The 19,585-nt window shown below is 40.5% G+C and overlaps 1 protein-coding gene across 1 annotated transcript in view; it reads left to right on the forward strand.

Annotated features, from left to right (window-relative positions):
* Positions 1-19,585, forward strand: part of LOC149176121 (L-arabinokinase-like) — a 474,339-nt gene that overhangs the window by 280,736 nt on the left and 174,018 nt on the right. The window contains exons 17-18 of the mRNA XM_089419887.1: positions 2,945-3,028; positions 3,487-3,612. Of these exons, the coding sequence (XP_089276013.1) occupies positions 2,945-3,028; positions 3,487-3,612 (210 nt within the window). The remainder of the gene's footprint in view (positions 1-2,944; positions 3,029-3,486; positions 3,613-19,585) is intronic.

Here is a 19,585-nt window from a genome sequence, read left to right on the forward strand (position 1 = left end):
GCCTCATTTGTAACTCATCATCATTTGTATTGGGATTTCTCTTGTAAAAAGAAATCAAACCTGCAATTGATGGACAAAATTGGAAGTTTTTGATGCATTTTGTTTGGATCTTTGCTATCTTATCTTGGAGCTTCTCTCTTGCAAATATGATGGATGAATATATTCACTTTATCTTGCAAGTGCTATCTTGATGTTATTTCCTTTACTATGATGCATGGTTAATGTATGGAATATCTTGTCACAATATAAACGTGTGCTAATTGTAATCCGAATTCATGAAAACACTGGGATTTTGAAGTATTGCATTCATTACTTGTTAGATAATGTGAATGAATGTTCCTAGAGGCTTGTATTGTCTTGCAATCCTTGAAACTCCATCATCTCTTGCAAAAACGAAGTATAAATACCTCTTGTAGCTTTGTTGCTACCTCCTAGGCTTGGCAAAAAGTTGCACAGGTCTCCCTGGAAGAGCGAAATCCTTCATCAAAGCTAATCTTGACTCCAGAGTCCATTTCTCTCAATTTTCAAGGCACTGGGTCCTAATCCTAGTCGATCAAACCCTAAAACTTTTTCCTTCCACCTTTTCCATTTTTTGCCCTAACCCTAGAAGGCTGACTAGGGCCTAATGTGAAATGCATTAGGGTGATCATCTTAAGGAGCGATTTGGTGAGCTACTGCACAGAAATTTCCTCTAGGTGTCCTCAAAGTTTGAAGCAAATCTCGTGTCTAAATTAAGAGAAATCCTGAGCCCTAGCTCCAACATCAAATCTAACCCTAAGCTTCTTTGGTTAGTGACATTTCGTAGGTCATTTGTTCTTGAAAACGCATTGGAAGTTAATCATTCTTTGATCTCTATCATCCTTGCTTGACCTAGGCATCTTATTTTCTTTGAAATTTCGGAAACCCTATGCCTCGCTTGGATTCTTCTAGGTCTCTCTTGTGGTTCCAAACCTTCATATGGTGGTCATCTCACATAACGCTAAGAGAGGTCTTTCCTATTCCCTTGAGAAGCCTTGATTTAGGAGTGTTCCTTGTATTGAGTACCCCTTCCTCCTAGGTCTAGGCCTCCTCATAAGCCTTTCTTGGAGAGCCATCATCATGCCTTTGAAGCAATTAAGCTATTGTCTGAGCCTCTCCTTTGAATGGGCTTTGGAAATCACCCTAGACCTTACCACTGATCCTATCATTTGAGTGATTTCCTTATATTGAGACTCCTCCCATCGGTGAAAGTCCGTAAAGAGTAGGGGAAATTGACTGAGGTGACAGTGGCTCTTTGTTCCATTGTTGTCATCTGATCTAGTAGTTGTCCCTCAGGTATCTCTCCAAGGATCCTTGCTAGATTGTGTGGCAATAGGCCACATGCATAGAAGGGGGCCAAGAAGCCTCAGTCTTGTGGGAAGCAGGGCCAAGGTGCCTCAGGACTGTGAAGCGGCGAGCGAGGTAGTTTTGGAGGCTGCTTTTCTGTAGTAAGGTGGTTCGTTGAGCATGTAAAGGAGTTTGTTTGGAGAAAGAAGTCCAGACAACAGTGACTTAATGCTGGTTTATATGCAGTGAACTGAAGGATAAGTCCACTGTGAGCAGCTGTGTGACAGGGAATTCAAAGGAACCATTCCCTGTGAGACAAGGTGACAAAAGACTGATATTACAGAGGACAGAAGGGATCTGATCTTCTATGGACAACAGAACTGAAAGGGCTGATTGAAAAGGAGGTCAACCAGCAAGTAAGTTGTGTGTTGTCTTTGTTTCATTGGGCAGATTGAGGGTCTAAATGATTAGATCTCAAGCCCAAGTTGTAACAGTCAAAGGAAATAATTGTTACTATTGTTCCATAGCATTTGTATCAGGGTTCTCTAAAGAGCCATGATCCTTGGTATGGGAGCCCTATGAATTTTATTTTGATGGACTCTGGAGTAATAAGAACAAGTGTTGGGCCTTTATATCTTGCGTACTTTGTTGATGTGCTTGCTGATATTTTCCGCTGTGCAAAGTTAGTTAAATTGAGCACTCCTAGTGTGTTTATGTGCTAGTCTAGTCATGGAATAGACCTAGGGTGTAAGGAAATTTCAACACTGAACTTCTGGAACCGTTTCGAGACCCTAAACCATTTTGTAAAGCCTCAAGATGACAACAATGAGGGAATTGGGGAGGCAAATGTATTGCAACCACTAGAACAGGGTTGCGCTTGTGAATGAGCGAAAAACATTTTGAAAGACTTCAAAACAACTCAAGACTTTAGAAGACTGCTGCATAGCCTCCTCAATAATTGAGTCTGAAAATGTGATGCACTGTCTGGTCGTTATTCTTGAGTCCTGAGAGGGAAAAAGTAAAAGATATTTTTGATTATTAAGGTTACAACAAGACAACTCACACCCACAACATTTAGCTTTACATTGGTCACATCTGACATATATTGTGACTCTAGTTTTAATAACTCTACATACTTAAAATGGGCCAAAGTTGTGTGGGAATGTTCCCAACCTTTGAAATGGTGTTCATGCAAAATTCCAGAGGTTTTTATTTTGTTACCAGGTTCTCTGGAATGTGGGAACCTCAGGTATGGGTTCTCAGGGTTTGGGGGCAGTTCCCATGTGAATGATCAATTAGTATGATGTGATTTTGATTTTCTCATTGAATGAAATGACTATAAATATTTTTATCTAGCTACAGGAATTTTTAAATCCTACACATCTAGGCATTCTGTGGTTGGCTTGCTGTTTGTTGCTTTTAGTTTTTGTCAGTAACTTATTTTATTTGTTTATTTATTTTGTTTTGGGCCACAAATTTCCAACATACACAAGACTGGCAACAATAGTGCTTTGGGTCATATTAGAATATTGTCAAATGTCGAATATATGGTTGGTTTAATTTTGGTTCGATGAAGCTTCATAAGCTATATAATTACTTCTTTCGTTTGTGATCGTTGAACTTGATACCTATCCTGCAGGATGTACTATTTGTTGCAAGGGCTCCTGGGCGGCTAGATGTCATGGGTGGGATTGCGGATTATTCAGGGAGCCTTGTTTTGCAGGTACTTTCTAATTTGATATGATAATACCTTTTAATGACAGAATTCACACAAAATCAGAACTTGTATTGTTAGAACTTAGAAGGATTTTAACTCACAAAAAACATGTGGATACTATTGTCATCTGTATGTCAAACAAAGGTGTCAGAGTGGCCTTTTTCATTGTGTATGGTGTATTGCAACGTGATAGGCTATACTATGCTATCCCTAAACTTATCCTGCTACTAAAACAACTTGAGACTATAAACATGATGTTGTTTTCAGTTGAGGAGATTCTTATAGGCATAACCACTCATGGACATTCAATGGATGATTGAAACTTAGTTTTTGACATCCCAATGGTCTTGCATTCAAATTAGATTCTTCTATTAGTTTGAACAGTTAATAAACCTGGTAATTTTTGCAATGATTTTCCATTTCCTAGGTGGAAAATTTTTTTACTAACAAAAGTACTGCTGCAGATGCCAATCAAAGAGGCTTGCCATGTTGCTGTGCAAAGGAGTCATCCAAGCAAGCAGAGGCTTTGGAAACATGCCCTTGCTCGCCAGCATGCAAGAGGGGAAGGATTTAGACCTGTGGTGCAGATTGTATGTGCTATACTAAGCTTTACATTTGTCCTTTTTCTGCTGTTTTATTATTTTGTAAGGGTTTAGCAGATATTTTTGTATGAGAAGGGATCATGGTTGCTTGATTCCCTCTATAGGATGAAATTCAAATTCCATAAGGAGCATGCGTTACACAATATAATTTACTTAGTGGCCAAAAAAGCTAAACACTGAAACTGTGATTGGATTATATATAGAATAAACAGTCCAGTCCAGCATGCATCTCATTTGAGTTGTTGACTAAAATCGTGTTTATGAAAATATGCACTATTGTTTATCCAGGATTTCCACGACTGGTGTAATAGTAGACTGAACTAAAAAGGTGATTTGGTACAAAAAACCCTATTGTCTTTACTGGCAAGTAATTGACTTCACTTATATTAAATATTCTTGAGAGAATCTGTACTGAAAAACCACTTTGAAGTTTGTATACTAGAAAAATATTTTATCAATAGTGTTGTCGCACAGATTGTCACGACAAAGCTCAGACTGGGGGCTGTCACTCTGATCCCCGATCTCTCCGTTTAAGCCTGTCTCCCGCGGCTAAGGGGGGTAGACCCTATGAGGTGATGAAGACCCACTGTCGACCAGTTGGGTTGGGAGACACGAAGAAACAAGCACTAGATTGATTTTGCTGAATTAATAGACCAGTGCCTTGTGGAGTTAATGTTTAATCGTTTAATTATCAGACGCTGCAGAAATATAAACCATGTAGAGCAATCATTTATCATCAAAGCTTAACTTTAGCAATTAAAATTTTAAAAGTGAAATGCTTTAATCAACCACCAAAATGCTAACCAGAGATCACATTTATGCAGCTAATCTTCGAATGAACGTTTAAGCACGATAAACATTAATTCCCATGTAAAAAAAATTTTAGCCTTAGCATAAAAGATGATATTTAAGAAATTCTCTAGCCAAGACTGAAATTGGCAAAAAGCTTCTCAAAAAATATTCTTTATAACCTTTAAATGAAAATGAAAATGAATTAAACCAAAAAAAAGTTTTTTTTTTTTTTTTTAATTTTCTATTTTTAATTTTTTATGATTTTTTAATAAAATCTAAAAAATGATGAAACTATTTAAAATAAAAAAAACTAAAGCTCAACAAATAATAAAATTTAAATTATTAAACTAAGCTAAAATTAATTCCTAAACTAAAACAAACTATTAAAATAAAAGATTATTCTAAATCTAAATTCTAACTAAAAGGAAAAAAGTTTTTTTTTTTTTTTTTCAAGAAAAAAAACTAGTCACTAAAACTAACACTAAAAATATAGACTAATCTAAATTTAAATAACCTAAACGTCATATAAAATCTAAAACAAAGAAATGAAAATCGATTTTTATTATTTTTCTTTTTAATAACCTAAAACAAAGCTATATAAAAAAAAGAAAATGGCAATCTACGTTATACATTAAACTTACCATAACCGCATACCTGAAAGGTCAAAGCTAAAACGCAGTCGTGTAAAGCCAAAAACGGTTCTTCGTGCGCAGGCAGAGGAAGGTTTCACGCGTAACACTTCAGAAACTCACCCAATCTACAAGTGAAAGATACGATCACAAGATTTAATCGGCAGGGTGCTTCTTCGATGGTGAACAGAAATCAAATGCAGGTGGAGAGGGACGTAGGTAAACGCTCCAGCGTTAGCAGATTGTTTTCAGTGGGTAGAAGGCAGCACACGCCGACAGCATGGGAGAAAGCCACGCTGAGACCCCAAGAACGCAGGCAGATTGACGCTAGCTTTCATGCATATGATTGCAGCGCGACTTGAGAGATCAACTGACAGATAGACGCGGCGGGGATAAAATATTTCAACGCATCAGATATTGTCACAATTTTACTGCTTCTTCCCTCTTTTTTCTATTGCGTTTGTTAACCGCGAGTAATCTCCACGTGCTGTGAGAAAATATGCAGACAAACTCACTTTCTGACCCAAGAAATCGAATTTTGTTGGCTTAATGTGACTGCAGGATTGATTGTGGTGACCGCTCTGCGTTGAAGAATAGATTTGGGCAATGGCGTGGAAAGAAATGAAATCTGCAGGATGTAGGTTGTTTGCAGGTTTGGAGCAGGGATGCACATTCAGGTGAATAGGAAGAGCGTGGGAGGACTGTAAAAAAAAAAAATGTTGTAGCAAATGGAGGGGCCAACGTACAGGAGTTGGAATTTGATGGGGAACAACTAAAAATAAAACTTCCTGCAAATAACGAAACCCCGGATCTGAAAACAACTGATATCTGAAACCCTTGGACAGCAAAACGGCGCAGATAAATCCTCAGAAATCTCCAGAAAACCCTGCAACCTGTAATAAAAAATCGCCAAAAATAATATGTGCAGTAAACAAAATCAAAACCCTAGGTCCGGCAAAAGAATTACAGTATTTACAAACCGAAAGCTCTTAAGAAGCCAGATTTATCAATAATCACAGTAATATTATCAGAATTTAATTTTAATATAAAACGCTTCAGAAAACCCTGCATGCATTCATAAAAAATATATTTCGAATGATAAGCCCGGGATCAAGAACTGGCTGGGCTCTTTCAGAAAACACAACCCAGGAGTTCGCTGGTTCAGCCGAGAACTTACCCTAACGCCCGGTAATTTAAAAAAAGATTTCCTACACAGCTTAAAATCAACCATCAACATAGAAGGAGAAAACAATAGTGAAACCTCGATCAAATGGAGATACCTGCCAATATATTTCAGAATCTAAACTATCATTTAAACCTCAAAGATCAGACAAGATACCTGTGCCTAGATCAATCTTCATTAAGCTATCATTAATGGCTGAAAATAGAATTATGCAGAAAAAAATAGAACAATCTTACAACATTTTCTGAAGAGTAACACCAACAAGATTTTTAACCCCAAAGTCTTCTTTATTGCACAAAAAATGAATTACAAGAGAGCTTCTTCAGCAGAAGACTCACAGATCTTATCTTCTCAAATGACCCCTAGCACCCTATTTAAAGGAAATGATCCCAACGGCTAGTTCGATTGATCCATGTCGAAATGATCTCGACCGTCGATGAGGATCAAGACATCTCTTAATCTCATCCGTCGAAATTGTTAATTCATTAAAAAATGAAATTTTGCATGTATTTACTCAAAATATTATTATTTTATTATTTTTTAGGGTTTTTGCTTTATTTTATAATTTTTTATTATAATTTTTATTTATTTTTATTTTTTATTTTATTTTTCAGTTATTTATTTATTTATTTTTAATTTTTTAATTCATTTTTAAATGGATCCTCGAACTTAGCCTTTGGAAAAATCACCTAGGACCTAGGACTTAGGATTCATGAGGGGATTTAAAACATTTTCCAACCCTCAAGGCACTTTACATCATGACTTTTACAATTTTACATCTCAAGGGGGAAAACCCATTTGACATAGACCCTCATAAATCACCCAGTTCTGCGACACAACTATAATCTAGCAGATTAAAACACTAGGATTCTCCTAAGATTCTAATGACAAAATCCATCCCGGCTTTGGGGTTAGGCTGAAGGAAAACTCTGCCGATCATGGATCTGTGAGACGAAAAACCTTCCGGAACGTAGATTATCACTTAGAAAATTAGGTCCACCTAGGCAAATTTACATACATGACTCATATCTGCTAAGATTATTTACAATTTATACATGCAGACTGGGTTTACAACATAGATTGATCAAGCTGTCGTTGACTGCAGAATGGCACGGGCATGTCGATCAAGCGCTACGCTTTTTGTAAAGAAAAGGGGGTGTACTGCTATGGGAAGTTGACCGGTAGTGGTCAACAAATAGAATCATTCAAAAAATTGCATAATGAACTAGGGAAATTTGCATGGACACCATATAAGGTTGTGGTTTTGGACCATGTAGTATTGGTTTAGGAGGGACTAAATATCAATTGATCCTGAATACAAGTAAAATGCAAATAAAAGTAGATAAGATAAAATAAGATAAAATAATTTTATTAATGTCCAACAAATGACTATAATAGATCAATGGGACTGTCAGTTACAATGATTACATCATGCCACGCTGGTGGACCAAACGGTCCCCTTTAACATTTCTTTTAAAAAGCAGAAAATACATCTATAATCTAAGTAAATGTAACTGTAGAAGCTAGAAGCTCTTTGCTTCGAAACAAAGCACTGCGATGAAGCAGAGAAGGAGAAGAAGAAGAAGGGAGGAAGGAGTCTCCTGCCCAGTTCCTACTCCTAACATCCGAGGTCGAGAGAAGAAAACTGAAAGAAGCTTGTCAAAGTCTGCTGTCCTGTGGGCATACTGGGCTGTCGCTGCTGTCGCTGCTGTCGCCTGGAGGTTCTAGGGTGCCTCCCAGGGGTGGATCCAATCCTGGAGCACTGGTGCAGTCTGGTGGGTCGGCCCCCCTGGGGCAGCACTGATGTGGTCTCAGTGTCTGTGGGTCGGTCAATGGTTCTTTTGGTGCCCCGTGCTGATGGTAGTGCCCTAAAGAAGTCCGTGATCTTCTGCGTGGTGTCCGATCTGGTGAGGGGCTGAAGAAAACGGGCCTAAAATCTGAAGGCCTCCTGGAGATAAAGTGCAAGGCATCTCTGATCAACATATCTGAGGAAGCTGTTCAAAATCTGAGAAGACCTAAAGAGACAATGGAAACGACCTCGAATCTCGTAGTAAGCAGGGAATCTGAAGATAAAGTGTGTCTCTCTCTATCTCCCGTAAGTGACAGAGCTGGCAAATCCTATCTGACCTATCGATGTGGTGATTTGTATCCACCCAGAGTCTGTGAGACCCAACTCTGAGTTGCCCGAGGGGGATTCTAAGGACATGCATCCAATGCTGGAACGTGTACTGGGGTCTGATGATGAGCCCATCCCTGATCTCCAAGCAATGCTCCACGTAGAAGGCCATTCTTGGATGCAACCCATTGGGAGGATTGGTCCATGTAGTCTGAATGTATCGTTTGTAAATATCCTCCTTAATGATTTTATTCAGCTCTTGCTGATTGGGAAGGAGGTGGCCTGGAGCATTCAACGAGTACTGAAAAGGAGGGAGATGGTCAATCTGGATTCCTGAAGCCTCCAGAAGCTATGTCACACCAGTGTATCAACATTTGGATCGGCCTGTCTGCATACGAGCGATGTTCTCTGAGGGGCAGTATGCTAAATATGGGTATCTGTCACGATCCTTCCTCGTGTTTGCCAGGCCTCAGAGCCTGTGCAGGAGCGACACTACCCTGAATATCACCTCTAAGCGGAAAGGTTGAGCCGCAAACTCTGCTAGAATGATGTGTTGAGGAACTGTCTGCTTGCACCTAATGAAACGGTGCAAAAGGGGGTCTGGACCCGCTACGCTGAAGCCCAATCTGACTCTAGGACAGAGGGACCCCAAATCTCTGAGCCGTAAAGCACTGTGGGGCGAATCAAAGTGTCCATGATGCTCATTTTGGACGAGATGTCCTGGAAATGGTGCCGGAAACACTACCTCTCCAGAAGGGCTAGGTAGCCATACCCTTTGTTGATCCGAGGTTGAATGGCTGGCCGCAGGCTGAAGCGAGGCCCTGAAAACTAAACTCCCAAATATGTATAGGTGCTGACAATCTCGATCTCTTCTCCTTTAAATAGGAAGTAGAAGTCCGAGGTTTTCTTGACTCCATTGAAGATAATCACTTTGGTTTTACCCATGTTCACAGTTAGATGCCTTTGGTCTGTAGAAATTTCTCATTTTCCACCCCGGTTTTCAGTTTCACCTTATTTCTCCAAATAGTTAAATGCCCTTTACCATATCCATATATTCAACAACTGGAAAATAAATTTTGCTGAAAACACAAATTCTGGAAATATTATAGAATTCTGAAAATGCAGAAATAAATATCAGCACATACAAACCACCATTCAACACATTTAAACGCTGTGATTTTTGGTCAAGGTGACCCTGGAAAAACCCCTACAACTCTTGGGGAAAACCAGTTCGAAAGCTGCTTCTTATTTCTGGAAAATGCTTTTTACAGTGAGAGAAATATTCAGCAAAAAAATCAGCAAGCAAACTTTTACAACTTATCTCGTTTTCCATGCCTCACAACCAACTGGAAAAAACTTGCGAACAGCAAAACAGAACAACAATAAATGCTATATGGCCTCCTCGATTTTTGTGCCCAAATTTCAGCCTTAAATGCTGCTGTACGCACTGCCTAGAAAAGCGTGCAAGCTGCTATAAATGCTGCTGTACAGTTTTCCTCGATTTCTGTGCAGAAAAACAACAGTACAACTGTACGTACTACGGATTTCTACCTAGAAAAGTGTGTCAAGGTACAACCACTTGCTGTATGGCCTCCCTTGAAAAATGTGCCAGCAAACTTCAAATTTTTTGCTCCTCGATTTCTGTGCTAACTTGCTGTACGACCTCCTTGGAATCTGAACGAAAACTGTTGTACGACCTTTTCTAGAAAATTGTGCCCAAAATATGCCTTTCACTGTGTGCTAACTTAGCTGTACGGACTTGCTGAAACGCTGCCTTGGAATGTGTGCCAAGCTGCTGCCTCCTTCTCCTCATTGTCCAGAAATCTCCCTTGCTTTCTCGCTCTCCTTCTCTCAATCTGCCCATGAAATAATTAATGACCTTTTCCTGCTTTAATCTAACCCTAAGCGACTTTTGGGGAATTCTTAAATCCAATCGCTGAAATAGATTGAGATCTAGGGCTGAGATTAAATGCTCATTTTCTATTTTTTAGTTCACCCCACTTTAATAAAGACCCACTTAGTCATTTATGTCCAAAGTCACTTTTCCTTTCTAATTTTACATTGACTTTATTAAAGTCACTTTAAAATTAGATTTTAGTAACTTTATCACTTAAAGTCACTTTTAAATTAGATTTGACTTTATAAAAAATTATAAAGTCACTTTAGGAGAAACATTAAATTCTTTTGGACACTTTTCCCTAGGCCAAAGATCAAAGCCTTAGGGTACCACCTGTCCTCCGGTACCAAATTTCAACACCCCCTCTTACCGAGGAAGGTGTTCCTCACCACACCCATCTTGTCTCTGAAGTAGACATGCTTGCCCCGTGGTAAGGCTTTGGTAAGAATATCTGCAACCTGCTCATTAGTGGGAATATACTCAAGCTTCATAGCTCCCTTCTGAACATAGTCTCTGATGAAATGATATTTGATCTCGATATGCTTTGACCTGTCATGAAATACTGGATTCTCCGTGAGTTTAATGCAACTCTGATTATCATAGTAAATCACTGAAGGTCTCAATGGCTGACCAAATAAGCCAAACAACATCTTGCGAAGCCAGATGGCCTCACAACTAGCTAGACTGGCTGCCATATACTCTGCTTCCGCTGAACTCAATGCTACTGACTGTTGCTTCCGGCTGAACCATGACACTACTGTCGAACCCAACCCAAAACAGCACCCTGAAGTGATCTTCCTATCAGAAGCACAACCTGCCCAATCAGAATCAGTATAACCTGCCAAATTCACTCCATCCCCCTGCTTGTAGTCCAGACCATAATCCACTGTCCCCTGCAAGTACCGCAAAATGTGTTTTGCAGCCACCTAGTGAACCTTCCTAGGCTCACACATAAATTGACTCATTGTGTTGACTGCAAAACAAATATCTGGTATAGTGTTGACCAAATACATCAAGGAAACAAGCAGCTGCTTGTACAATGTGGGATCCACCAACTCGGAATCCGAAGCATGAAGCTTCTTCCAGTTGGTGATCATCGGTGTCGACATGGGTTTACTCTCCTCCATGTGGAATCTGCCAAGGATGTCCACAATATACTTCCCTTGCCCCAGGAAGAAATGCCTCTCCTCCTGCCACACCTCCAAACCCAAAAAGTAATGCATCAAGCCGATGTCCTTCATCTCAAACTCCACTGCAAGTCTCTCTTGCAGTGCTCTATGAGTCTCTCTGCACCTCTAATGACCAAGTCATCCACATACAACACTAGAATGAGAGGCTCCTCACCTATCACAATATAGTAAAGGTTTGGATCTGCCTCTCTCTTTGTGAAACCCATCCCCTGCAAGTATGTATCTATCCTGGAGTACCAAGCTCTGGGAGCTTGCTTCAGGCCATAAAGGGCCTTCTTCAGTGTACACACATGGGACTCCTTCCCATGCACCTCAAAGCCCTGTGGCTGCTCAATGTACACCTCCTCCTGTATGAAGCCATTGAGAAATGTAGTCTTCACATCCATCTGGTGGATCTTCCAACCCATCTTTGCTGCTATCGATATAATGGAGCGGATCGAAGTATATCGAGCCACGAGAGCGAAGGTGTTGACACCTAATCCTTGTGATTGGGGAATTATTGTAAATAAATAATTGAGAAATGTGAACAGTCATCGGGAGATGATCTGAACAGTCTCTCCCTCATGTATATAACAGACCAACCTGATTGAATGAATAACACGAATCAGTTTTTGTTTTGTGGAGTTACTGCCTGGCCTGACATGGTATCAGAGCTAGCTCCTTGTTTTAGCTATGATGCTTCTATAACTCCTCTGTCCTGGCCTCTGCCTTATTCCCCTCTGTCCTGAAATAGCCTGCCTCTGCCAGCGCTACACATCTGTCCATACTGTCCAGACAAAAGCGCTGTACGTTAAATTTTTTTATATAGCGCTGTCATTTCCTATTTTAGCGCTGAGGCCTGACACGCTGTCCCATATCTGTTGAATCATATTAACGCTGCGTTAAATTTTTTTTGTGAACACCTCTGTCTTCATGAATAGCCTCAACGCCTCTGTCCTCTGAATGATTACATGGTATTCTGCGTTCAATGATCTCTGCATTACTTTGATTCCTTAGCAATCGATGTTTCCTTGAATCTGTGTTGAATGCTAAATGGTGTATGTTGAATGAATTTGCGTTGAATGCTGAGTGGTGTATGTTGAATACACTGGCCATTCTCTTCTGTAATTTCGTTCATTTCGTTCACATCCTCCAAGCTACGAAACGAGCATTTCATGCCAGGGTGCCACTGCAGAGATATGCCACCATCGATGAAGCTTCCGCGTTTGTCAGCATAGACGTTTTTAAGGTTTGTTCACATAGTGCGAATACCTGTTCACAAATAACAAGAGCAGAGGGCGTTTGGCTTGGGGCATCATAAGCGGCCTGCAAACCCTTTTGGTTACAGACATGAATCGGTAGCACTGTGAACCGGAAGGCATTGTGAGTGATTGCACTCCCACTGGCCATTAATAGTGGGCGAACTTTGGAATAAAGCCACCTGTATCGAACCTCTGTGGTGGATCGCAATAGTGAGAAAGTTTTCCAGCTCCTGGTATCTCTGTGTGGGAGACAGCTCCTGGTATCGAAATTTGAATGGTAACATTTGAATGCGGAAGGGTAACTGTCGGTCTCTGCGGGTATTGATTGGTATATTTAAATCATATTGAATGGACAGCGCATTTATATCATATATATGGTATCGATTGGACAATGCATTTATATCATATATATGGTATCGATTGGACAACGCATTTTTAGTGTATCTTTAAAATGTCTTTAACGCTGTCCCATATTTTTTAAACACTGTCCAGCACTTTAACACTGCCATATTTTTTATTACTGGCTTCAAGGTCTAGAGAATCAAAGGGATTTATGGTGTTTTCCTTTCAGTGAGCTTTGAAATTGTAATGCCGTTGCTGCTCCAACTTTGTAGAGCTCGCGGTTGATGCCGTTGCTGCTCCAACTTTGTAGAGCTCACGGTGAATGATTGATTATTGACTGTGATATGAATTAAACAACCAAAATTGTTTCCCACAGAAATTTTTTGAGTACAATTTCACTATATATCAGCAGAAGTATTTTTTTTTTCTATCAGTAGAAGTTTTTTTTTTACAGAATGCATTCAATCATCTCTATGGTAGGAATAGTTCTCACTGGCAAGGAGAACTATCCTGAATGGTCCTGGATGATAAAACACACCCTCATCTTCAATGAGTTGCGGAAAGGAGTGTGTGTTGGAGAAGGAGACAAAGACTCAGTACAACCTACCTCAGACAAAGAGCTCGTCATTTGGGAAAACAAGAACAGCAAAGCCTATGCATTAATCGCAGCATCTGTAAATGAAGAGGTGAGTCGCCATATTTCGTCATATTCAACTGCCTTTGAAGCCTTACAAAAGCTGAAAGAACTCTATGACTCACATTCTGCACTTGAAGTTGTTCAGCTCATGATTAAACTCTTCACTCTTGAACTGAAAAATAATGATCCTCTTGCTCTTTCATCTGAAGTAAAGTCTATAATGCATGATATCAATTCCACTAAGGTTGAGCTGGATATCCCTCTTATTGCTTTTCTCAAGGCACTCTATCCTACTTACTCCAATTATCTTGAGTCTTTGCAAGCAAATGGAAATCTCAAAGATATAACCTTTGACTCTCTTGTGAAAAAGTTTGCTGAAAGAGAGAAAGCTTTTGGAAAGAAGACAGCCCCTGAATCTTCTGAAGAGACTGTGTGCCTTGCTCATAAAGAAAAGCATCCTGCTCAAGATTCTACAAGAGGAAGAGGTGGACGAAGAGGAAGTGGAAGATATTTCAGAGGCAGGGGGCAGACATTCTCAAGGAGAAAAGGCAGATCTGCATTGCATTCGCTGCAAAAGAAATGGATCACATGATGCCTCTACATGCAAGCCACCATGGGACAAAATTGAGCAGAAAAAAACCAACAGAAAGGTAAAATTGATGATACAGACAAAGGTAAAGCACCTGAATCCGCTCACTATATTGAGGCACAATGTAACATTGGAGTAAGTGAAGATTTGTTTAATGCTTCACTTGCTTCTTCGAAAAATGATTGGTTGCTTGATTCAGGAGCAACCTGTCACATGACTCACAGAAAAGATTTTTTTGAAGATTTCACTGACAATGTTGATGGAGCAGTATACTTTGCAGATCAGTAAAAAATCAGGCCATCAGGGCTTGGCACAATCAGGCTTAAACTGCTTGGTCTTCCAGACTTTCTTCTGGATCATGTTCTATATCTCCCACAGCTCAAGAGAAACTTGCTGTCCTTGGTCCACATCCGCTAGCAAGGTCACTCCATTCATATGTTTGATGGCAAGCTTGAGGTAAGAAAAACATCTGACCACTCACTTGTCATGAGGGGAATAGAAGAAGAAAGGCTTCTCAAACTGCAAGGAACCTCTGCTCATGCACAACATTTCTCATATATTTCTCATCATGAAGAAGGTACACTTCCATCAAGTTTATTATGGCATGCTAGATTTGGACATTTAAACTATGACAGTCTCCGCTTATTGAAGAAAAATGGTGTTGCTGGTTTGCCTATAATTCCTAAGAAACATAAGCAATGTGATGCTTGCATTCTAGGAAAGCATAGCAAACAGTCTTTTCATGATTCACATTCAAGAGCACATAGGAAGCTTGAACTCATTCATTCAGATTTATGTGGTCCAATGCCTGTTCCTTCTGTAAATGGAAATATATATATCATTACATTTATTGATGATTACACCAGAACGTGTTGGGTTTATTTATTGAAGAACAAATCTGATGCTTTTCGAACATTCAAGAATTTTCATAAATGGATTGAAAATGATGCACAATCTCATATTGGGACTATTCGCACTGATAATGGAAAAGAATATACATCAAATGAATTTGAAAACTATCTTCGCCAACATGGGATCAAACATCAAACAACTGTGCCTTATAATCCCCAACAGAATGGTGTAGCTGAAAGAATGAATAGAACAATCTTGAATATGGTACGATCCATGCTTTTCTTAAAAAATGTAAAGATAATGTTTTGGGCTGATGCTGTTCTATGTGTTGCATATATAAAGAATAGATGTCCATCTAATGCTATAAGAAACAAGACTCCTTATGAATTGTGGTATGGACATGTTCCTTTGGTAAAACATCTTAGGATCTTTGGTTCCACCTGTTATGCTTTGATACCAAAGGTACATAGAAACAAACTTAGTGCTAGAAGTCGTAAGTGTATCTTCCTGGGGTATTCAAACACCTCCAAAGCATACCGCCTCTATGATGAAGTAAATAAAAAGTTTGTTGTATCTAGAGATGTACTTTTTCTTGAATCATCCAAATCTGACAATGTTGTTGATCGGCGACTTGATCGCTTGGATAGATTCGCAAAAACGAAATCATTTCAACAATTTGATAATCATATTCCACATCTTGAAGAGGGGATTCCTATTCTAGATCAACATGTGGAGTCTTCTTCTGAAAAACACTCTCTCCCGAATGAAACTCCAACAACGGATGATGCTTTAAGTGATGTAATTGATAGAATTGGGAGACTCAATCTTGATTCAGTACCAACTCAATCAACAGAGCAGCCTGGACCATCTCAAAAAGGTCCCCCAAAGTGGCTGACAAATACACTTGAAAGTGTTCATCCTGATGAATTGGAAAAACAGGAACCAGAAATTCAAACCGACAAAATGGAGGTGATGTAGATGACTCTAATTCACCTGTTGATATGGATGTTTCTTATGATTGTGAATTGAACTTGTCTACAGATTTTGAACCAAATTCCTTCAAAGAAGCTGCTTCTCATGATGAACGGAAAGAAGTGATGCAAAAGGAGTATGATGCCCTCATAAAGAACGACACTTGGAAGCTGGTTGACCTTCCATTTGGAACCAAACCAATTGGGTGCAAGTGGGTCTACAAGAACAAGTACAAAGCTGATGGCTCACTTGACAAGCACAAAGCTAGGCTTGTGGCAAAAGGTTTTGCATAGAAGGAAGGGGTCGATTATGAGGAAACTTTTGTCCCCACAGCAAAGTGGGCCACCATCCGGACACTCTTTGCACTAGCAGCTCAGAACGGTTGGAAAGTCCATCAAATGGATGTAAAAACTACCTTCTTGAATGGAGATCTAAAAGAGAATGTTTTTATGTCCCAACCTGAAGGATTTGCTGTGAAAGGACATGAACATAAAGTATGCAAACTTGTGAAGTCCTTGTATGGCCTCAAACAAGCACCGCGACCCTGGTATGAAAAACTAACTGAGCATCTTCTGAAACTCAACTTCAATCATTTTGATCTTGATGATGCAACTTTATTTGTCAAGAAAGTTGGCAAAACAGTTGTATATCTTGTGGTATATGTATATGATCTTTTAATGACAGGGAACAATGAAAGCTACATTGCATCCATAAAGAAGGAATTGGGGAAAAGTTTTGAAATGATTGATTTGGGCTATGTTCATTACTATCTTGGCATTGAAGTAACCCAACATCCAAAGTCCATATTTCTTTCTCAAAAGAAATACATTGGAGATTTGTTAAATAGATTTGGCATGACAAAGTGCAATCCTCTTACTACTCCAATGGAGCAAAACTTAAAGCTCACATCTATTGAAGGAAAGGAATTTGAGGATGCAATAAAGTATAGACAGCTTGTAGGAAGTCTCATCTACCTCACTACTACTAGACCAGACATTTCATTTGCTGTTGGAATCCTCTCCAGGTCTATGCAAAAGCCTTGTGAGGGACATTGGTCTACTGCAAAAAGGGTTCTAAGGTACTTGAAGGGAACTCAAGACCTTGGAATCAAGTATACACAGGTGGATGACTTCGGCTTGATTGGATACTTTGATTCAGACTTCGATGGAGACAAAGAAACTGGGGTATCTACTTTAGGATATGCTATGAGTCTTGGATCAGGAGCTGTCTCCTAGAGATCACGCAAACAATCAGTTCCAGCAGATTCCACAATAGAAGCAGAATACTTGGCAGCAGCTGAAGCAACAAAAGAAATTGTGTGGCTCAGGAAAATTGTTGAAGATTTGCAGGTAAAACAAGTACAATCAACCCCACTCATGATTAACAATACCTCTGCAATAAAGTTGGCCAAGAACCCAAAGTTCCATGATCGAACGAAGCACATCAATACTAAATATCATCTGATTCGACATCATGTTGAGGCCAAAACAATCCATCTCCGTCATTGTTCCACAAATGAGCAAATTGCAGACATCTTCACCAAAGCGCTTGGAAGAGAAAAGCTTGAAAGATTCAGAACGATGCTTGGACTCACCAACATCCGTTCAGATTAAGGGGGGGGGAATGTTGACACCTAATCCTTGTGATTGGGGAATTATTGTAAATAAATAATTGAGAAATGTGAACAGTCATCGGGAGATGAATTGAACAGTCTCTCCCTCATGTATATAACAGACCTACCTGATTGAATGAATAACACGAATCAGTTTTTGTTTTGTGGAGTTACTGCCTGGCCTGACAGAAGGTCTCCTCATATTCAACTCCCTCTACCTGGGAGAACCCTCTAGCCACAAACCTCGCTTTGAATTTCTCAATGCTGCCATCTGCAGCATGCTTTACCTTGTAAAGCCATCTGGAAGTAGCCATGGATTTGCCCTCAGGCCTCGGCACCACCTCCCAAACATCATTCTTCATGATAGAAGAATACTCCTCCTGCATGGCCTCTCTCCAGACCTGCTGGCTAGCCGCCTCCTCATAGCTAGAAGGCTTAGAGTTAAGGATGCTGGTAGCCATTGCCATATAGCTACAAAACCTCTCAGGTGGTCTACTCTCTCTGACCGACCTCTTAGGCTTAGCAACAGATGTGGCATCTCTCAAGGTGTCCTGAAGCCACTTGGGCTTCCTCTTCCCTGAGCGTACTTCTCCCATTGGAGAATGAAACTCCTCCTCCTCATCATCATCATGAGCCTGAACTCCTGACTGTTTATCTGCTGTCCTCCTGCCTGCACCTGAACCTGTAGAAGCTGAGGTACCGTGTGAATTGTCCATTAGTGGACTCCCTAGTGAACTGCTCTGTGGACTGCTCTGCATGCTGCCCGGAGCACCACCCCTCTGGCTCGGCGAGCCACTGCTCACTGACGGACCTGACATCGTCATAGATGTACCTCCGGATCCTCCTGATCCCTGCCCACTGGATCCCTGCGACTGACTCAACTGCTGCTGAGGGTCTGGCTGATCTAGATACTCTAACTCCCGTAACCTCCTAAAGGCCCTATCCTCCTCAAACTTCACATCCCGCCTGATAACAACTTTCCTCTGTGCAGGAATGTAAATCCGAAAGGCCTTTGAGGTCTCACTGTAGCCCACAAAGATACCCTTCTCTGTAGTGGGCTCTAGTTTGGTCCTCTTCTCCTTGGGTATGTAGGAGTATGTAATGCACCCAAAGATACGAAGATGACCAATATCAGGCTTCTTCCCAGAAAAAGCCTCCTCCGGAGTCATGTGCCCCAAGGCACGATGCGGACTCCTGTTCTGCAAATAAACAGCTGTGTTGCATGCCTCTGCCCACAAGAACAATGGTAACCCCTGATCATGTAACATGGCTTTGGTAGCCCCTCCGATGGATCTGTTCTTCCTCTCCGCAACCCCGTTCTGCCGGGGGTTGTAAGGAACAGTGAACTCCCTCCTAATGCCTGCCTTCGCACAATAGTCAACAAACTCTCCAAGGGTGTACTCTCCCCCATTGTCCGACCTTAGGGACTTGATCTTCCGACCTGTCTGTGTCTCCACAAGAGCTCTAAACTCCTGAAACCACTTGAAGACCTCACTCTTGGTCTTCAAGAAATAAATCCAGGTCCTCCTGGAGTGATCATCAATGAATAAAACATAGTACTCATATCCACTCAAGGAAACATGAGATATCCGACCGCTCACATCGGAATGAATCAAATCAAGTATCCAGTCGCTCTGCTGTCACTGCTGGGAAAAGGGGATTTGGCAAACTTGCCCATCGCACATCCTCTGCAAGTATCAAAGTGATCAGTACTGAAATATGGCACACTTGTAGTGATCTCCCGCAAGGTCCTCAAGGCTCCATGATACATATGCCCCATCCTGCAGTGCCAAATCTCACACAGCTCAGAACTGCTAGCTCTGCTGTCGGTACTACTGCTCAATGCCAAAAGGGGCTGGAATGCAAACTTGTACACCTTTGCATGGCGTACACCTATCACTCTAGCTGA

The sequence above is a fragment of the Pinus tabuliformis genome, chromosome 4_1 (genome assembly GCF_031772625.1).
Source record: "Pinus tabuliformis cultivar Carrire ecotype Pingquan chromosome 4_1, CPIR1, whole genome shotgun sequence".
Lineage (NCBI taxonomy): Eukaryota > Viridiplantae > Streptophyta > Pinopsida > Pinales > Pinaceae > Pinus > Pinus tabuliformis.